The sequence below is a fragment of the Oncorhynchus gorbuscha genome, linkage group LG05 (assembly GCF_021184085.1).
Source record: "Oncorhynchus gorbuscha isolate QuinsamMale2020 ecotype Even-year linkage group LG05, OgorEven_v1.0, whole genome shotgun sequence".
Taxonomy (NCBI): Eukaryota; Metazoa; Chordata; class Actinopteri; order Salmoniformes; family Salmonidae; genus Oncorhynchus; species Oncorhynchus gorbuscha.
The window spans coordinates 95,888,681-95,907,986 of record NC_060177.1 but is presented as its reverse complement, the minus strand read 5'-3'; the positions used below and the strand labels follow the sequence as shown (position 1 = coordinate 95,907,986).

Below are 19,306 nucleotides of genomic sequence, written 5' to 3'. Positions count from 1 at the left end.
GGGCTATGTCACCATGTAACACTGGGCTGTCACCATGTAACACTGTACTATGTCACCATGTAACACTGGGCTATGTCACCATGTAACACTGGGCTATGTCACCATGTAACACTGTAGTGTGTCACCATGTAACACTGGGCTATGTCACCATGTAACACTGGGCTATGTCACCATGTAACACTGTAGTGTGTCACCATGTAACACTGGGCTATGTCACCATGTAACACTGTACTATGTCACCATGTAACACTGTACTATGTCACCATGTAACACTGTACTATGTCACCATGTAACACTGGGCTATGTCACCATGTAACACTGTAGTGTGTCACCATGTAACACTGTACTATGTCACCATGTAACACTGGGCTATGTCACCATGTAACACTGGGCTATGTCACCATGTAACACTGTACTATGTCACCATGTAACACTGTACTATGTCACCATGTAACACTGTACTATGTCACCATGTAACACTGGGCTGTCACCATGTAACACTGTACTATGTCACCATGTAACACTGTACTATGTCACCATGTAACACTGGGCTATGTCACCATGTAACACTGGGCTATGTCACCATGTAACACTGGGCTATGTCACCATGTAACACTGGGCTGTCACCATGTAACACTGTACTATGTCACCATGTAACACTGTACTATGTCACCATGTAACACTGTACTATGTCACCATGTAACACTGGGCTGTCACCATGTAACACTGTACTATGTCACCATGTAACACTGTACTATGTCACCATGTAACACTGGGCTATGTCACCATGTAACACTGGGCTATGTCACCATGTAACACTGGGCTATGTCACCATGTAACACTGTACTATGTCACCATGTAACACTGTAGTGTGTCACCATGTAACACTGTACTATGTCACCATGTAACACTGTAGTGTGTCACCATGTAACACTGTACTATGACACCATGTAACACTGTACTATGTCACCATGTAACACTGTAGTGTGTCACCATGTAACACTGTACTATGTCACCATGTAACACTGTAGTGTGTCATCATGTAACACTGTAGTGTGTCACCATGTAACACTGTAGTGTGTCACCATGTAACACTGTACTATGTCACCATGTAACACTGTACTATGTCACCATGTAACACTGTAGTGTGTCACCATGTAACACTGTAGTGTGTCACCATGTAACACTGTACTATGTCACCATGTAACACTGTACTATGTCACCATGTAACACTGTACTATGTCACCATGTAACACTGTACTATGTCACCATGTAACACTGTACTATGTCACCATGTAACACTGTACTATGTCACCATGTAACACTGTACTATGTCACCATGTAACACTGTACTATGTCACCATGTAACACTGTACTATGTCACCATGTAACACTGTACTATGTCACCATGTAACACTGTACTATGTCACCATGTAACACTGTACTATGTCACCATGTAACACTGTACTATGTCACCATGTAACACTGTACTATGTCACCATGTAACACTGTACTATGTCACCATGTAACACTGTAGTGTGTCACCATGTAACACTGTGGTATGTAACACTATAGTGTGTCATCATGTAACACTGTACTATGTCACCATGTAACACTGTACTATGTCACCATGTAACACTGTACTATGTCACCATGTAACACTGTACTATGTCACCATGTAACACTGTACTATGTCACCATGTAACACTGTACTATGTCACCATGTAACACTGTACTATGTCACCATGTAACACTGTACTATGTCACCATGTAACACTGTACTATGTCACCATGTAACACTGTACTATGTCACCATGTAACACTGTAACACCATGTAACACTGTAGTGTGTCACCATGTAACACTGTACTATGTCACCATGTAACACTGTAGTGTGTCACCATGTAACACTGTAGTGTGTCACCATGTAACACTGTACATGTCACCACACTGTACCATGTAACACTGTACTGTGTCACCATGTAACACTCACCATGTAACACTGTACTATGTCACCATGTAACACTGTACTATGTCACCATGTAACACTGTACTATGTCACCATGTAACACTGTACTATGTCACCATGTAACACTGTACTATGTCACCATGTAACACTGTACTATGTCACCATGTAACACTGTACTATGTCACCATGTAACACTGTACTATGTCACCATGTAACACTGTACTATGTCACCATGTAACACTGTACTATGTCACCATGTAACACTGTACTATGTCACCATGTAACACTGTAGTGTGTCACCATGTAACACTGTGGTATGTAACACTATAGTGTTACACTGTACTATGTCACCATGTAACACTGTAGTGTGTCACCATGTAACACTGTGGTATGTAACACTATAGTGTGTCATCATGTAACACTGTACTATGTCACCATGTAACACTGTACTATGTCACCATGTAACACTGTACTATGTCACCATGTAACACTGTACTATGTCACCATGTAACACTGTACTATGTCACCATGTAACACTGTACTATGTCACCATGTAACACTGTACTATGTCACCATGTAACACTGTACTATGTCACCATGTAACACTGTACTATGTCACCATGTAACACTGTACTATGTCACCATGTAACACTGTAGTGTGTCACCATGTAACACTGTACTGTGTCACCATGTAACACTGTAGTGTGTCACCATGTAACACTGTACTATGTCACCATGTAACACTGTGGTATGTAACACTATAGTGTGTCATCATGTAACACTGGGCTATGTCACCATGTAACACTGGGCTATGTCACCATGTAACACTGGGCTATGTCACCATGTAACACTGGGCTATGTCACCATGTAACACTGTACTATGTCACCATGTAACACTGGGCTATGACACCATGTAACACTGGTATGTCACCATGTAACACTGTGGTATGTAGTATAGCCCAGTGTTACATGGTGACAGCCCAGTGTTACATGGTGACAGCCCAGTGTTACATGGTGACATAGCCCAGTGTTACATGGTGACAGCCCAGTGTTACATGGTGACATAGCCCAGTGTTACATGGTGACATAGCCCAGTGTTACATGGTGACATAGCCCAGTGTTACATGGTGACATAGCCCAGTGAGAATCACCAGGTTTTTTGAAACGAGGCATGAGAAGACTATTGATTTGTTTGTCAATTAGGGTGTGCAGGGTGAATACGTGGTCTGTTGTACGGTAATTTGGTGAAAAGCCATTTTGTGATTTGCTAGTACATTGATTTCACTGAGTAAATGTACAAGTCTGCTGTTAATGATTTTGCAGAGGATTTTCCCAAGGTTACTGTTGATATCCCACAGTAGTTGATTGTCTCCACTTTTGTGGATTGGGGGGGGGGTTCAGTCCTTCGTTCCAAATATTGGGGAAGATTCCACAGCTGAGGATGATGTTAAAAAGTATAGCCAATTGGAATTCATATTTTATCATTTAATTTAGGATACCATCAACACCACAGGCCTTTTTGGGTTGGAGGGTTTGTATTTTGTCCTGTAGTTCATTCAATGTAATTGACGAATCCAGTGGGTTCTCAAGTCTATTTTTAAAATGTATTTAAAAATACTTTAATTTAAAAAAAAATCTAATTGGTAGTTAGTCTTGTCTCATCACCGCAAACTCCCATACGGACTCGGGAGAGGCGAAGGTCGAGAGCCGTGCGTCCTCGGAACCACGACCCAAGCTGCTCTGCTTCGTGACACACTGCTTGCTTAACCCGGAAGCCAGCCGCACCAATGTATCGGAGTTACCACCGCACTGCACCCGGCCCGCCACAGGAGTCGCTAGAGCGCGATGGGACACGGACATCCCACCCTGACAAACACTCCCCTAACCCAGACGAAATAGGGCCAATTGTGCATCACCTCATGAATCTCCCGGTCGCGGTCAGCTGCAACACAAGTGCCTTAGACCACTGAGTCTATCAGAGGCCCAGAGTTCTGGTAGTCTTTAATAGTTGATTCTAAGATTTGTATTTGATGTGTATTTTTGCTATTTGTTCTTTGTAACAGAGACAAAAAATTGGAGAAGTGGTCTATCCAGAACCTTTGTTTTGGATAGATACGTATTTGTGTTTAGTGTGTTCCAATTTTCTCAAAAGTGGTTAGATTCAGTGGATTTTTTTCAATTACATTCAGCTGATTCTCTCTCTCACTCTAACCTGCTCTCTCTACCCCCCCAGCTCTGCGTATTGCCGTGACAACAAGGTTCGCGTGGCGATAAAGAAGATCAGTCCGTTTGAACACCAGACATACTGCCAGAGGACTCTGAGAGAGATTAAGATCCTGCTGCGCTTCAAACATGAGAACATCATCAGCATCAACGACATCATCCTCACGCCCTCCATCGATCAGATGAAGGACGTGTATCCTTTACCTGATGTCAGTAAACCTGTTCCTCGCCACACACACACAGAGAGACATGTACACACACTCTTCTCTCTCACACATCATCCCACAGGAATGCTGTACCTCACATTCATCAGGACGGTATCATAATGATTTCCAGACATTTGTTAGTAATGTTGTCAGACCTTACTCAGTTTCATCACAGGAATGTTGTCCTAACGTTGATGCCCGGCAACGTCCAGCCAATCAGAGAATGTTAGAGGGACAGTGGTTAGGTTTCAAGTCCTCCAAATACACTGAGCGTACAGAACATTAGGAACACCTGCTCTCTCCATGACACACTGACCAGGTGAATCCAGGTGAAAGCTATGATCGCTTATTGATCTCACTTGTTAAGTCAACTTCAATCAGTGTAGATGAAGAGGAGGAGACAGGTAGATGAAGGGGAGGAGACAGGTAGATGAAGGGGAGGAGACAGGTTTAAAGAAGGACTTTTAAGCCTTGAGACATGGATTGTGTATGTGTGCCATTCAGAGGGTGAATGGGGCAAGACAAAATATTGAAGTGCCTTTGAATGGGGTATGGTTGTAGGTGCCAGGCGCACCGGTTTGTGTCAAGAACTGCAACTCTGCTGGGGTTTTCACGTTCAACAGTTTCCCATGTGTATAAGGAATGGTCCACCACCCAAAGGACATCCAGACAACTTGACACAACTGTGGGAAGCATTGGAGTCAACATGGGCCAGCATCCCTGTGGAACGCTTTCAACACCTTGTAGAGTCCATGTCCAGATGAATTGAGGCTGTTCTAAAGGCAAAGGGGGCGTGCTAATATTTTGTGCATCAGGCTAACACAACACTATAACATACTGAAGTTCACTACCGGTCAAAAGATTTAGAACACCTACTTATTCAAGGGTTTTCATTTTATTTTTTACTATTTTCTATATTGTAGAATAACAGTGAAGATATCAAAACTATGAAATAACACATATGGAATCATGTAGTAACCAAAAAAGTGTCAAACAAATCAGAATATATTTTAGTCAAAATAGCCACCCTTTGCCTTAATGACAGCTTTGCACACTTGGCATTCTCTCAACCAGCTTCATGAGGAATGCTTTTCCAACATTCTTGAAGGAGTTCCCACATATGCTGAGCACTTGCTGGCTGATTTTCCTTCACTCTGCGGTCCAACTCATCTCAATTTAGTTGGGGAATTGTGGAGGCCAGGTCATCTGATGCAGCAGTCCATCACTCTCCTTCTTGGTCAAATAGCCCTTACACAGCCTGGAGGTGTGTTGGGTCATTGTCCTGTTGAAAAACAAATGATAGTCCCAATAATCCCAAACCAGATGGGATGGCGTATCGCTGCAGAATGCTGTGGGAGCCATGCCGGGTTAAGTGTGGCTTGAATTCTAAATTAATCAGTGTCACCAGCAAAGCACCCCCACACCATCACACCTCCTCCTCCATGCTTCACGGTGGGAACCACACATGCGGAGATCATCTGTTCACCCACAGACTCCAGACCTAATGACAGATTTCCACCGGTCTAATGTCCATTGCTCGTGTTTCTTGGCCTAAGCAAGTCTCTTCTTCTTATTGGTGTCCTTTAGTAGTGGTTTCTTTGCAGCAATTCGACCATGAAGGCCTGATTCAAGCAGTCTCCTCTAAACATTTGATGTTGAGATGTCTGTTACTTGAACTCTGAAGCATTTATTTGGGCTGCAATTTCTGAGGCTGGTAACTCGAACTTAACCTCTGCCGCAGAGGTAACTCTGGGTCTTCCATTCCTGTGGTGGTCCTCGTGAGAGCCAGTTTCATCATAGCGCTTGATGGTTTTTGCGACAGAGCTTAAAGAAACTTTCAAAGTTCTTGACATTTTCCGTATTGACTAACCTTCATGTCTTAGAGTAAAGATGGACTGTCGTTTCTCTTTGCTTATTTGAGCTGTTCTTGCCATAATATGGACTTGGTCTTTTACCAATTAGGGCTATCTTCTGTATACCACCCCTACCTTGTCACAACACAACTGATTGACTCAAACGCATTAAGAAGAAAATAAATTCCACAAATTAACTTTTAAGAAAGTACACCTGTTAAATGAAATGCATTCCAGGTGACAACCTCATGAAGCTGGTTGAGAGAATGCCAAGTGTGCAAAGCTGTCATCAAGGCAAAGGGTAGTTACTTTGAAGAATCTCAAATGTAAAATATATTTTGATTTGTTTAACACTTTTTTTATCTATGCAGTTGAAGTCGAACGTTTACATACATCTTATGGGTTGTGTTGGGGTTAAGTTGTTGTCCCTATCTAGTAGATTCCTTAACCCCTTGTCTCCTAGCTACATAGTGCAGGACCTGATGGAGACAGACCTGTATAAGCTGTTGAAGACCCAGCGCCTGAGCAACGATCACATCTGTTACTTCCTGTACCAGATCCTGAGAGGCCTGAAGTACATCCACTCAGCTAACGTCCTGCACCGTGATCTCAAACCCTCCAACCTGCTGCTCAGAACCCTGACCCCTGACCTGTGATCTCAAACTACAGAACCCTGACCCCTGACCCTAACGCCCTGCACCGCGACCTCACCCCTCCGACCTGCTGCTCAATACCACCTGTGATCTAAAGGTACAGAACCCTGACCCTAACGCCCTGCACCGCGACCTCAAACCCTCCAACCTGCTGCTCAATACCACCTGAGATCTACAGTTACAGGCCCCTGACCCCTGACCCTAACGCCCTGCACCGCGTCCTCAAACCCTCCAACCTGCTGCTCAATACCACCTGAGATCTACAGTTACAGGCCCCTGACCCCTGACCCTAACGCCCTGCACCGCGTCCTCAAACCCTCCAACCTGCTGCTCAATACCACCTGAGATCTACAGTTACAAGCCCCTGACCCCTGACCCTAACGTCCTGCACCGCGTCCTCAAACCCTCCAACCTGCTGCTCAATACCACCTGAGATCTACAGTTACAGGCCCCTGACCCCTGACCCTAACGCCCTGCACCGCGTCCTCAAACCCTCCAACCTGCTGCTCACCACCTGAGATCTACAGTTACAGGCCCCTGACCCCTGACCCTAACGCCCTGCACCGCGTCCTCAAACCCTCCAACCTGCTGCTCAATACCACCTGAGATCTACAGTTACAAGCCCCTGACCCCTGACCCTAACGTCCTGCACCGCGTCCTCAAACCCTCCAACCTGCTGCTCAATACCACCTGAGATCTACAGTTACAGGCCCCTGACCCCTGACCCTAACGTCCTGCACCGCGTCCTCAAACCTCCAACCTGCTGCTCAATACCACCTGAGATCTACAGTTACAGGCCCCTGACCCCTGACCCTAACGCCCTGCACCGCGTCCTCAAACCCTCCAACCTGCTGCTCAATACCACCTGAGATCTACAGTTACAGGCCCCTGACCCCTGACCCTAACGTCCTGCACCGCGTCCTCAAACCCTCCAACCTGCTGCTCAATACCACCTGAGATCTACAGTTACAGGCCCCTGACCCCTGACCCTAACGCCCTGCACCGCGTCCTCAAACCCTCCAACCTGCTGCTCAATACCACCTGAGATCTACAGTTACAGGCCCCTGACCCCTGACCCTAACGCCCTGCACCGCGTCCTCAAACCCTCCAACCTGCTGCTCAATACCACCTGAGATCTACAGTTACAGGCCCCTGACCCCTGACCCTAACGTCCTGCGCAGAGACTGTCCCTTCTAATTGAAGCCGTGGAAATTCAAGGCTGATCACGGTACTGCAGAATACGGTATACCCTGTTATGGTTGGTGGGGAAAACGGCATACGGTATACCCTGTTATGGTTGGTGGGGAAAACGGCATACGGTATACCCTGTTATGGTTGGTGGGGAAAACGGCATACGGTATACCCTGTTATGGTTGGTGGGGAAAACGGCATACGGTATACCCTGTTATGGTTGGTGGGGAAAACGGCATACGGTATACCCTGTTATGGTTGGTGGGGAAAACGGCATACGGTATACCCTGTTATGGTTGGTGGGGAAAACGGCATATGGTATACCCTGTTATGGTTGGTGGGGAAAACGGCATACGGTATACCCTGTTATGGTTGGTGGGGGAAATGGCAATCTTCATGTAAAAAAAGACAGAAGTCAATCGTGGTACCAATAATGGCTTTTAATACACCAGATGTATATCATGGAACAGATTATTTTAAAATCCCACAAAGAACCAGTTGGTCTGATTATTGCTCTCTCCCTCCTCCTGCTGCTCTCTCCCTCCTCCTGCTGCTCTCTCCCTCCTCCTGCTGCTCTCTCCCTCCTCCTGCTGCTCTCCCCCCTCCTGCTGCTCTCTCCCTCCTCCTGCTGCTGTTCTCTCCCTCCTCCTGCTGCTGCTCTCTCCCCCCTCCTGCTGCTCTCTCCCTCCTCCTGCTGCTGCTCTCTCCCTCCTCCTGCTGCTGCTCTCTCCCTCCTCCTGCTGCTGCTCTCTCCCTCCTCCTGCTGCTCTCTCCCTCCTCCTGCTGCTCTCTCCCTCCTCTCCTGCTGCTCTCCCTCCTCTCCTGCTGCTGCTCTCTCCCTCCTCCTGCTGCTGTTCTCTCCCTCCTCTCCTGCTGCTGCTCTCTCCCTCCTCCTGCTGCTGTTCTCTCCCTCCTCCTGCTGCTGCTCTCTCCCTCCTCCTGCTGCTGCTCTCTCCCTCCTCTCCTGCTGCTCTCTCCCTCCTCTCCTGCTGCTCTCTCCCTCCTCTCCTGCTGCTCTCTCCCCTCCTCTCCTGCTGCTCTCTCCCCCTCCTGCTGCTCTCTCCTTCCTCCTGCTCCTCTCTCCCTCCTCCTGCTTCTCTCTCCCCCTCCTGCTCTCGTCACTAACATCCTCCTCTTCCCTTAGATCTGTGACTTTGGTCTGGCGCGTGTGGCTGACCCAGACCACGACCACACAGGCTTCCTGACGGAGTATGTAGCTACTCGCTGGTACCGGGCGCCTGAAATCATGCTCAACTCCAAGGTTAGCGCCACCTGGTGGTCAGACAGATAAATGCAATATCTCAATGCACCACACCATGACACGAGACCAGGGGTTTTCAAACTTTCCATGTCCAGGTAAACTGGTGACCCAGGGACTGCGATCATATGTTAGTAAAAATATATATCACATCTTGTCTTATCAGATGAAAGTAGAAGTATTAAACATGTAAAATGAATAGAATTGTTGGACAGTTTCATTATGTTGACCTTCCCACAGTTTTTTGGAAGAGGAAGTGTGAACTCTAACATACCTTTCTAGCTAATAGACTATCTTGTTGGCGTGGACAAAATGTTGCTGATTTAAAGCGTGCATGCTAACTGCACCTGTAGACTTCCACTCATTGCGCTAATGCTAGTTAGGTGGTTTCCATGAACCGACACAAACTTCTTTCATACTGGACAGAGACATACTGGACAGAGACATACTGGACAGAGACATAATGGACAGAGACATAATGGACAGAGACATACTGGACAGAGACATACTGGACAGAGACATACTGGACAGAGACATACTGGACAGAGACATACTGGACAGAGACATACTGGACAGAGACATACTGGACAGAGACATAATGGACAGAGACATACTGGACAGAGACATACTGGACAGAGACATAATGGACAGAGACATAATGGACAGAGACATACTGGACAGAGACATACTGGACAGAGACATAATGGACAGAGACATAATGGACAGAGACATACTAGACAGAGACATACTGGACAGAGACATACTGGACAGAGACATACTGGACAGAGACATACTGGACAGAGACATAATGGACAGAGACATACTGGACAGAGACATAATGGACAGAGACATACTGGACAGAGACATACTGGACAGAGACATACTGGACAGAGACATAATAGACAGAGACATAATGGACAGAGACATAATGGACAGAGACATAATGGACAGAGACATACTGGACAGAGACATACTGGACAGAGACATACTGGACAGAGACATACTGGACAGAGACATTTGATTTATTTAACCTTATATTATATTTTATCAGGGAGTCCGAATTACAGGAATTACACACATCATAATGCAAACAGAAAGAAAAACACACATCAAAATGCAAACAGCATACTAAATGGGAGAGCAGTTGACAGATCAGTCCACAGCATACAATTTTTTTTTTATTGTACCTTTATTTAAACAGGCAAGTCAGTTAAGAACTAATTCTTATTTTCAATGACAGCCTAGGAACAGTGGGTTAACTGCCTGTTCAGGGGCAGAACGACAGATTTGTACCTTGTCAGCTCGGTGGTTTGAACTTGCAACCTTTCGGTTACTAGTCCAATGCTCTAACCACTAGGCTACCTGCTGGTTACTAGTCCAACGCTCTAACCACTAGGCTACCTGCTGGTTACTAGTCCAACGCTCTAACCACTAGGCTATCCTGCTGGTTACTAGTCCAACGCTCTAACCACTAGGCTACCTGCTGGTTACTAGTCCAACGCTCTAACCACTAGGCTACCTGCTGGTTACTAGTCCAACGCTCTAACCACTAGGCTATCCTGCTGGTTACTAGTCCAACGCTCTAACCACTAGGCTATCCTGCTGGTTACTAGTCCAACGCTCTAACCACTAGGCTACCTGCTGGTTACTAGTCCAACGCTCTAACCACTAGGCTACCTGCTGGTTACTAGTCCAACGCTCTAACCACTAGGCTACCTGCTGGTTACTAGTACAACGCTCTAACCACTAGGCTACCTGCTGGTTACTAGTCCAACGCTCTAACCACTAGGCTACCTGCTGGTTACTAGTACAACGCTCTAACCATTAGGCTATCCTGCCGCCCCAAATGGTATCCACGATAGCGTTCTGTTTTGCCTCTAGCGATATTCATAAAAATAATTGTTTTCCATTTATTTTATTTTATTAAATGACGCAGATCCCCTGCAGTAGGGACCCCAGTTTGAAAACCCCTGTATTAGACAACTGTTCAGTCCTGACACTATATAACACATCACCCCTGTATTAGTCTACACTACACCTCCCCTGTATTAGTCTACACTACACACCACCCCTGTATTAGTCTACACTACACCACCCCTGTATTAGTCTACACTACACACCACCCCTGTATTAGTCTACACTACACCTCCCCTGTATTAGTCTACACTACACCACCCCTGTATTAGTCTACACTACACCTCCCCTGTATTAGTCTACACTACACCACCTCCCCTGTATTAGTCTACACTACACCTCCCCTGTATTAGTCTACACTACACCACCCCTGTATTAGTCTACACTACACCACCCCTGTATTAGTCTACACTACACCTCCCTGTATTAGTCTACACTACACCACCCCCTGTATTAGTCTACACTACACACCTCCCCTGTATTAGTCTACACTACACCACCCCTGTATTAGTCTACACTGTATTAGTCTACACTACACCTCCCCTGTATTAGTCTACACTACACCCCCCTGTATTAGTCTACACTACACCTCCCCTGTATTAGTCTACACTACACCACCTCCCTGTATTATTAGTCTACACTACACCACCCCTGTATTAGTCCCTACACCTGTATTAGTCTACACTACACCTCCCCTGTATTCTAGTCTACACTACACTCCCCTGTATTAGTCTACACTACACCCCCTGTATTAGTCTACACTACACCTCCCTGTATTAGTCTACACTACACCTGTATTAGTCTACACTACACCACCCCCCTGTATTAGTCTACACTACACCTCCCCCCTGTATTAGTCTACACTACACCCCCCCCTGTATTAGTCTACACTACACCACCCCTGTATTAGTCTACACTACACCTCCCCTGTATTAGTCTACACTACACCACCTCCCCTGTATTAGTCTACACTACACCACCACCCCTGTATTAGTCTACACTACACCACCACCCCTGTATTAGTCTACACTACACCTCCCCTGTATTAATGCTAGAGGTTCCCATGTGCTGTGTTAATGCTAGAGGTTCCCATGTGCTGTGTTAATGCTAGAGGTTCCCATGTGCTGTGTTAATGCTAGAGGTTCCCATGTGCTGTGTTAATGCTAGACTCTCCTCTCTCAGGGTTACACCAAGTCTATTGATATCTGGTCTGTGGGCTGCATCCTGGCTGAGATGCTCTCCAATAGACCCATCTTCCCCGGGAAGCACTACCTGGACCAGCTGAACCACATACTGGGTACACACACACACACACACACACACACACACACACACACACACACACACACACACACACACACACACAGCTCAACCACATACTCAACCACATACTGGGTTCAGGAAGACACATTGTTACTCACTATTCATGACATGTATCTCACGCACAGCACAGTGTTCCACATTTGCACACATCTTTAACCATACTGGGTACGCGCGCGCACACACACACACACACACACATTGCACACACACACACACACACACACACACAGATCACACACACACACACACACATACTGGGTGGGTTCACACACACACACACACAGCTCAACCACATACTAGGTACACACACACACACAGCTCAACCACATACTAGGTACACACACACACACACGCAGCTCAACCACATACTAGGTACACACACACACACAGCTCAACCACATACTAGGTCACACACACACAGCTCAACCACATACTAGGTACACACACACACACACACAGCTCAACCACATACTAGGTACACACACACACACACACACAGCTCAACCACATACTAGGTACACACACACACACACACACAGCTCAACCACATACTGGGTACACACACACACACAGCTCAACCACATACTAGGTACACACACACACACACAGCTCAACCACATACTTACACACACACACACACAGCTCAACCACATACTAGGTACACACACACAGGCTCAACCACATACTAGGTTCACAACACAGCTCAACCACATACTAGGTACACACACACACACACAGCTCAACCACATACTAGGTACACTCACACACACACAGCTCAACCACATACTAGGTACACACACACACACACAGCTCAACCATTCTGGTTACACACACACACACACAGCTTTAGGTACACACACACACACACAGCTTACTGGTGAAGGGAGTACACACACACACACACAGCTCAACCACATACTAGGTACACACACACACACACACACAGCTCAACCACATACTAGTACACACACACACACAATAGCTCAACCACATTTCTCACAACACAGAACAGCTCAACCACATACTAGGTTTAAGACAGAAAGCTCAACCACATACTAGGTACACATTTTTTATCTGCAATCAACACCCACAAATGCTGATGCACCACATACACACACAACTAGTCTAACACACCAGCTTTACCACATTGTTTCTTTAATCAGCTCAACCACATACTGGGTTTTCACACGCGCGCACAACATAATTGCAAAAGGCACACACTTATGATCAATTAACCTTTTAAAATGATAAACTTGGATTAGCTACACACACACACACACACACACAACACACACACACACACACACACACACACAGCTCAACCACATACTGGTTGCACACACACATAATGGGCCTCACACACACACACACACTACACAGATATTCCATAACAAATCTTCCGTTTCCAGTTACAACAGTAATTTACAACATTAACAATGTCTACACTGTATTTCTGATCAATTTGATGTTATTTTAATGGACAAAATAGTTTTTCTTTCAAAAAGCAGGACATTTCTACGCACGACCCACCACATATATACCATTCAATTTGTTTTTGAACAGCTACTCATTCAAGGGTTTTTCTTTATTTTCTACATTGTAGAATACACCACACACCACACACACACACACACACACACACACACACACACACACACACACACACATCAAAACACACACATGAAATAACACATATGGAATCATGTAGTAACACAAAAACACACACACACACGCACACACCAAACAAATATATTTATATTTGAGAATCTTCTAAGTGGCTGCCACACCACCTTGATGGCAGCTTTACACACTCTTACACACTCTCAACCAGCTTCACCTGGAATGCTTTTCCAACAAAGGAGCTCAACCACATATTCTGAACACGCGGCACACACACACCACACACACACACACACACACACACACACGTCACACCACACACCACACACCACACCCACATCTTTCAAACTGTGCACACTTTCACAAACACACACAACCACACACACACACACACACACACACACACACACACACACACAGCTCAACCACATACTGTGTGCACACACACACACACACACACACACACACACACACGTCCACACCACACACCACACATCTTGTTTTCATTAGTCCCAACAAAAGTTCAGCTCCATCATCTATCTTGTTGTTATTACACACACAGCTCCACACATCTATCTTGTTGTTATTAGTCACCACACACACAGCTCAACCACATACTGGGTTATTAGTCCCAACCACACAGCTCCATCCCATCTATCTTGTTGTTATTAGTCCCAACCTTCAGCTCCATCCCATCTATCTTGTTGTTAACCACATTAGTCCCAACCTTCAGCTCCATCCCATCTATCTTGTTGTTATACTACGCACACCCAACCTTCAGCTCCATCCCATCTATCTTGTTGTTATTAGTCCCAACCTTCAGCTCCATCCCATCATCTTGTTGTTATTAGTCCCAACACACACACACACACACACACATCACATTAGTCACACAACCACAGCTCAATCCATCATCTGGTTGTTATTACACACACACACAGCACCATCCACATCTGGTTGTTACACCACCCAACCTTCAGCTCCATCCCATCTATCTGGTTGTTAACCACATTAGTCCCAACCTTCAGCTCCATCACCATCTTCACACAGCTCTTGTTACTTAGTCCCAACACACACAGCTCCATCCCACACACCATCTATCTTGTTGTTACAGTCCCAACACTTCAGCTCCATCCACACCACATCTATCTTGTTGTTATTAGTCCCAACCTTCAGCTCAACCATCCCACACTACACACACACACACACTATCTTGTTGTTACACCACACACACTTCAGCACACCCACACACCACACACCACACACCACACACTACACACACACACACACACACCCAACCTTCAGCTCCATCCCATCTATCTTGTTGTTATTAGTCCCAACCTTCAGCTCCATCCCATCTATCTTGTTGTTATTAGTCCCAACCTTCAGCACCATCCCATCTATCTTGTTGTTATTAGTCCCAACCTTCAGCTCCATCCCATCTATCTTGTTGTTATTAGTCCCAACCTTCAGCTCCATCCCATCTATCTTGTTGTTATTAGTCCCAACCTTCAGCTCCATCCCATCTATCTTGTTGTTAATAGTCCCAACCTTCAGCTCCATCCCATCTATCTTGTTGTTACACCCACACCTTCACTCCACACCACACACCAGTCCCAACACACACAGCTCCATCCCATCTATCTTGTTGTTACACACACCCAACACTTCACACACATCCCATCTATCTTGTTGTTATTAGTCCCAACCTTCAGCTCCATCCCATCTATCTGGAGTTATTAGTCCCAACCTTCAGCTCAACCATACTGGGTACACACTCATGTTCAGGAAGACACATTGTTACTCACTATTCATGACATGTATCTCCAGTCCAGTTTGTGTTCTTTTGCCCATCTTTATTTATTTTTATTGGCCAGTCTGAGATATGGCTTATCTTTGCAACTCCCAGAAGGCCAGCATCCATCCCATCTACTGTTGAGATTGGTGTTTTAGTACTATTCAATGAAGCTGCCAGTTGAGGACTCATGAGGCGTCTGTTTCTCAAACTAGACACTCTAATGTACTTGTCCTCTTGCTCAGTTGTCCCTCCTCTTTTCTATTCTGGTTAGGGCCAGTTTGTGCTGTTCTGTGAAGGGAGTAGTACACAGCGTTGTTGTCTTTAGTTTCTTGGCAATTTCTCATGTGGAATAGCCTTCATTTCTCAGAACAAGAATAGACCGATGAGTTTAAGAAGAAAGTTCTTTGTTTCTGGCCATTTTTAATCTGCAATCAAACCCACAAATGCTGATGCTCCAGATACTCAACTAGTCTAAAGGCCAGTTTTATTGTTTCTTTAATCAGAACAACAGTTTTCAGTTGTGCTAACATAATTATCAAAATGATTTTCTTATGATCAATTAACCTTTTAAAATGATAAACTTGGATTAGCTAACAGAACGTGTCATTGGAACACAGGAGTGATGGATGCTGATAATGGGCCTCTGTTCCCCTATGTAGATATTCCATAACAAATCTTCCGTTTCCAGTTACAACAGTCATTTACAACATTAACAATGTCTACACTGTATTTCTGATCAATTTGATGTTATTTTAATGGACAAAATAGTTTTTCTTTCAAAAAGCAGGACATTTCTAAGTGACCCATATATATATATACCATTCAATTTGTTTTTAGAACAGCTACTCATTCAAGGGTTTTTCTTTATTTTCTACATTGTAGAATAATAGTGAAGACATCAAAACTATGAAATAACACATATGGAATCATGTAGTAACCAAAAAGGTGTTAAACAAATATATTTATATTTGAGAATCTTCTAAGTGGCTGCCCTTTGCCTTGATGGCAGCTTTACACACTCTTACACACTCTCAACCAGCTCACCTGGAATGCTTATCCAACAGTCTTGAAGGAGTTCCCATATTCTGAGCACTTGTTGGCAGCCTTCACTCTGCGGTCCAACTCAACATTCTGTTTTCCCTTATCTTTCAAACTGTGCCCTTTCACAAAAGTTCTTAACCCATATGCTTTTACTGACATGTGCCAGTATATTTTACATTATTTATCTTGTTGTTATTAGTCCCAACCTTCAGCTCCATCCCATCTATCTTGTTGTTATTAGTCCCAACCTTCAGCTCCATCCCATCTATCTTGTTGTTATTAGTCCCAACCTTCAGCTCCATCCCATCTATCTTGTTGTTATTAGTCCCAACCTTCAGCTCCATCCCATCTATCTTGTTGTTATTAGTCCCAACCTTCAGCTCCATCCCATCTATCTTGTTGTTATTAGTCCCAACCTTCAGCTCCATCCCATCTATCTTGTTGTTATTAGTCCCAACCTTCAGCTCCATCCCATCTATCTTGTTGTTAATAGTCCCAACCTTCAGCTCCATCCCATCTATCTTGTTGTTATTAGTCCCAACCTTCAGCTCCATCCCATCTATCTTGTTGTTATTAGTCCCAACCTTCAGCTCCATCCCATCTATCTTGTTGTTATTAGTCCCAACCTTCAGCTCCATCCCATCTATCTTGGTTGTTATTAGTCCCAACCTTCAGCTCCATCCCATCTATCTTGTTGTCATTAGTCCCAACCTTCAGCTCCATCCCATCTATCTTGTTGTTATTAGTCCCAACCTTCAGCTCCATCCCATCTATCTTGTTGTTATTAGTCCCAACCTTCAGCTCCATCCCATCTATCTTGTTGTTATTAGTCCCAACCTTCAGCTCCATCCCATCTATCTTGTTGTTATTAGTCCCAACCTTCAGCTCCATCCCATCTATCTTGTTGTTATTAGTCCCAACCTTCAGCTCCATCCCATCTATCTTGTTGTTATTAGTCCCAACCTTCAGCTCCATCCCATCTATCTGGTTGTTATTAGTCCCAACCTTCAGCTCCATCCCATCTATCTTGTTGTTATTAGTCCCAACCTTCAGCTCCATCCCATCTATCTTGTTGTTATTAGTCCCAACCTTCAGCTCCATCCCATCTATCTGGTTGTTATTAGTCCCAACCTTCAGCTCCATCCCATCTATCTTGTTGTTATTAGTCCCAACCTTCAGCTCCATCCCATCTATCTTGTTGTTATTAGTCCCAACCTTCAGCTCCATCCCATCTATCTTGTTGTTATTAGTCCCAACCTTCAGCTCCATCCCATCTATCTTGTTGTTATTAGTCCCAACCTTCAGCTCCATCCCATCTATCTGGTTGTTATTAGTCCCAACCTTCAGCTCCATCCCATCTATCTTGTTGTTATTAGTCCCAACCTTCAGCTCCATCCCATCTATCTGGTTGTTATTAGTCCCAACCTTCAGCTCCATCCCATCTATCTTGTTGTTATTAGTCCCAACCTTCAGCTCCATCCCATCTATCTTGTTGTTATTAGTCCCAACCTTCAGCTCCATCCCATCTATCTTGTTGTTATTAGTCCCAACCTTCAGCTCCATCCCATCTATCTTGTTGTTATTAGTCCCAACCTTCAGCTCCATCCCATCTATCTTGTTGTTATTAGTCCCAACCTTCAGCTCCATCCCATCTATCTGGTTGTTATTAGTCCCAACCTTCAGCTCCATCCCATCTATCTTGTTGTTATTAGTCCCAACCTTCAGCTCCATCCCATCTATCTGGTTGTTATTAGTCCCAACCTTCAGCTCCATCCCATCTATCTGGTTGTTATTAGTCCCAACCTTCAGCTCCATCCCATCTATCTGGTTGTTATTAGTCCCAACCTTCAGCTCCATCCCATCTATCTGGTTGTTATTAGTCCCAACCTTCAGCTCCATCCCATCTATCTGGTTGTTATTAGTCCCAACCTTCAGCTCCATCCCATCTATCTTGTTGTTATTAGTCCCAACCTTCAGCTCCATCCCATCTATCTTGTTGTTATTAGTCCCAACCTTCAGCTCCATCCCATCTATCTTGTTGTTATTAGTCCCAACCTTCAGCTCCATCCCATCTATCTTGTTGTTATTAGTCCCAACCTTCAGCTCCATCCCATCTATCTGGTTGTTATTAGTCCCAACCTTCAGCTCCAACCCATCTATCTTGTTGTTATTAGTCCCAACCTTCAGCTCCATCCCATCTATCTTGTTGTTAATAGTCCCAACCTTCAGCTCCATCCCATCTATCTGGTTGTTATTAG

General features: G+C 44.9%; 1 protein-coding gene across 1 annotated transcript in view; it reads left to right on the top strand.

The window, feature by feature from the left end:
- Positions 1–19,306, top strand: part of LOC124036684 (mitogen-activated protein kinase 1-like) — a 72,335-nt gene that overhangs the window by 31,275 nt on the left and 21,754 nt on the right. The window contains exons 2-6 of the mRNA XM_046351532.1: positions 4,202–4,384; positions 6,714–6,871; positions 6,969–7,000; positions 9,239–9,355; positions 12,449–12,563. Of these exons, the coding sequence (XP_046207488.1) occupies positions 4,202–4,384; positions 6,714–6,871; positions 6,969–7,000; positions 9,239–9,355; positions 12,449–12,563 (605 nt within the window). The remainder of the gene's footprint in view (positions 1–4,201; positions 4,385–6,713; positions 6,872–6,968; positions 7,001–9,238; positions 9,356–12,448; positions 12,564–19,306) is intronic.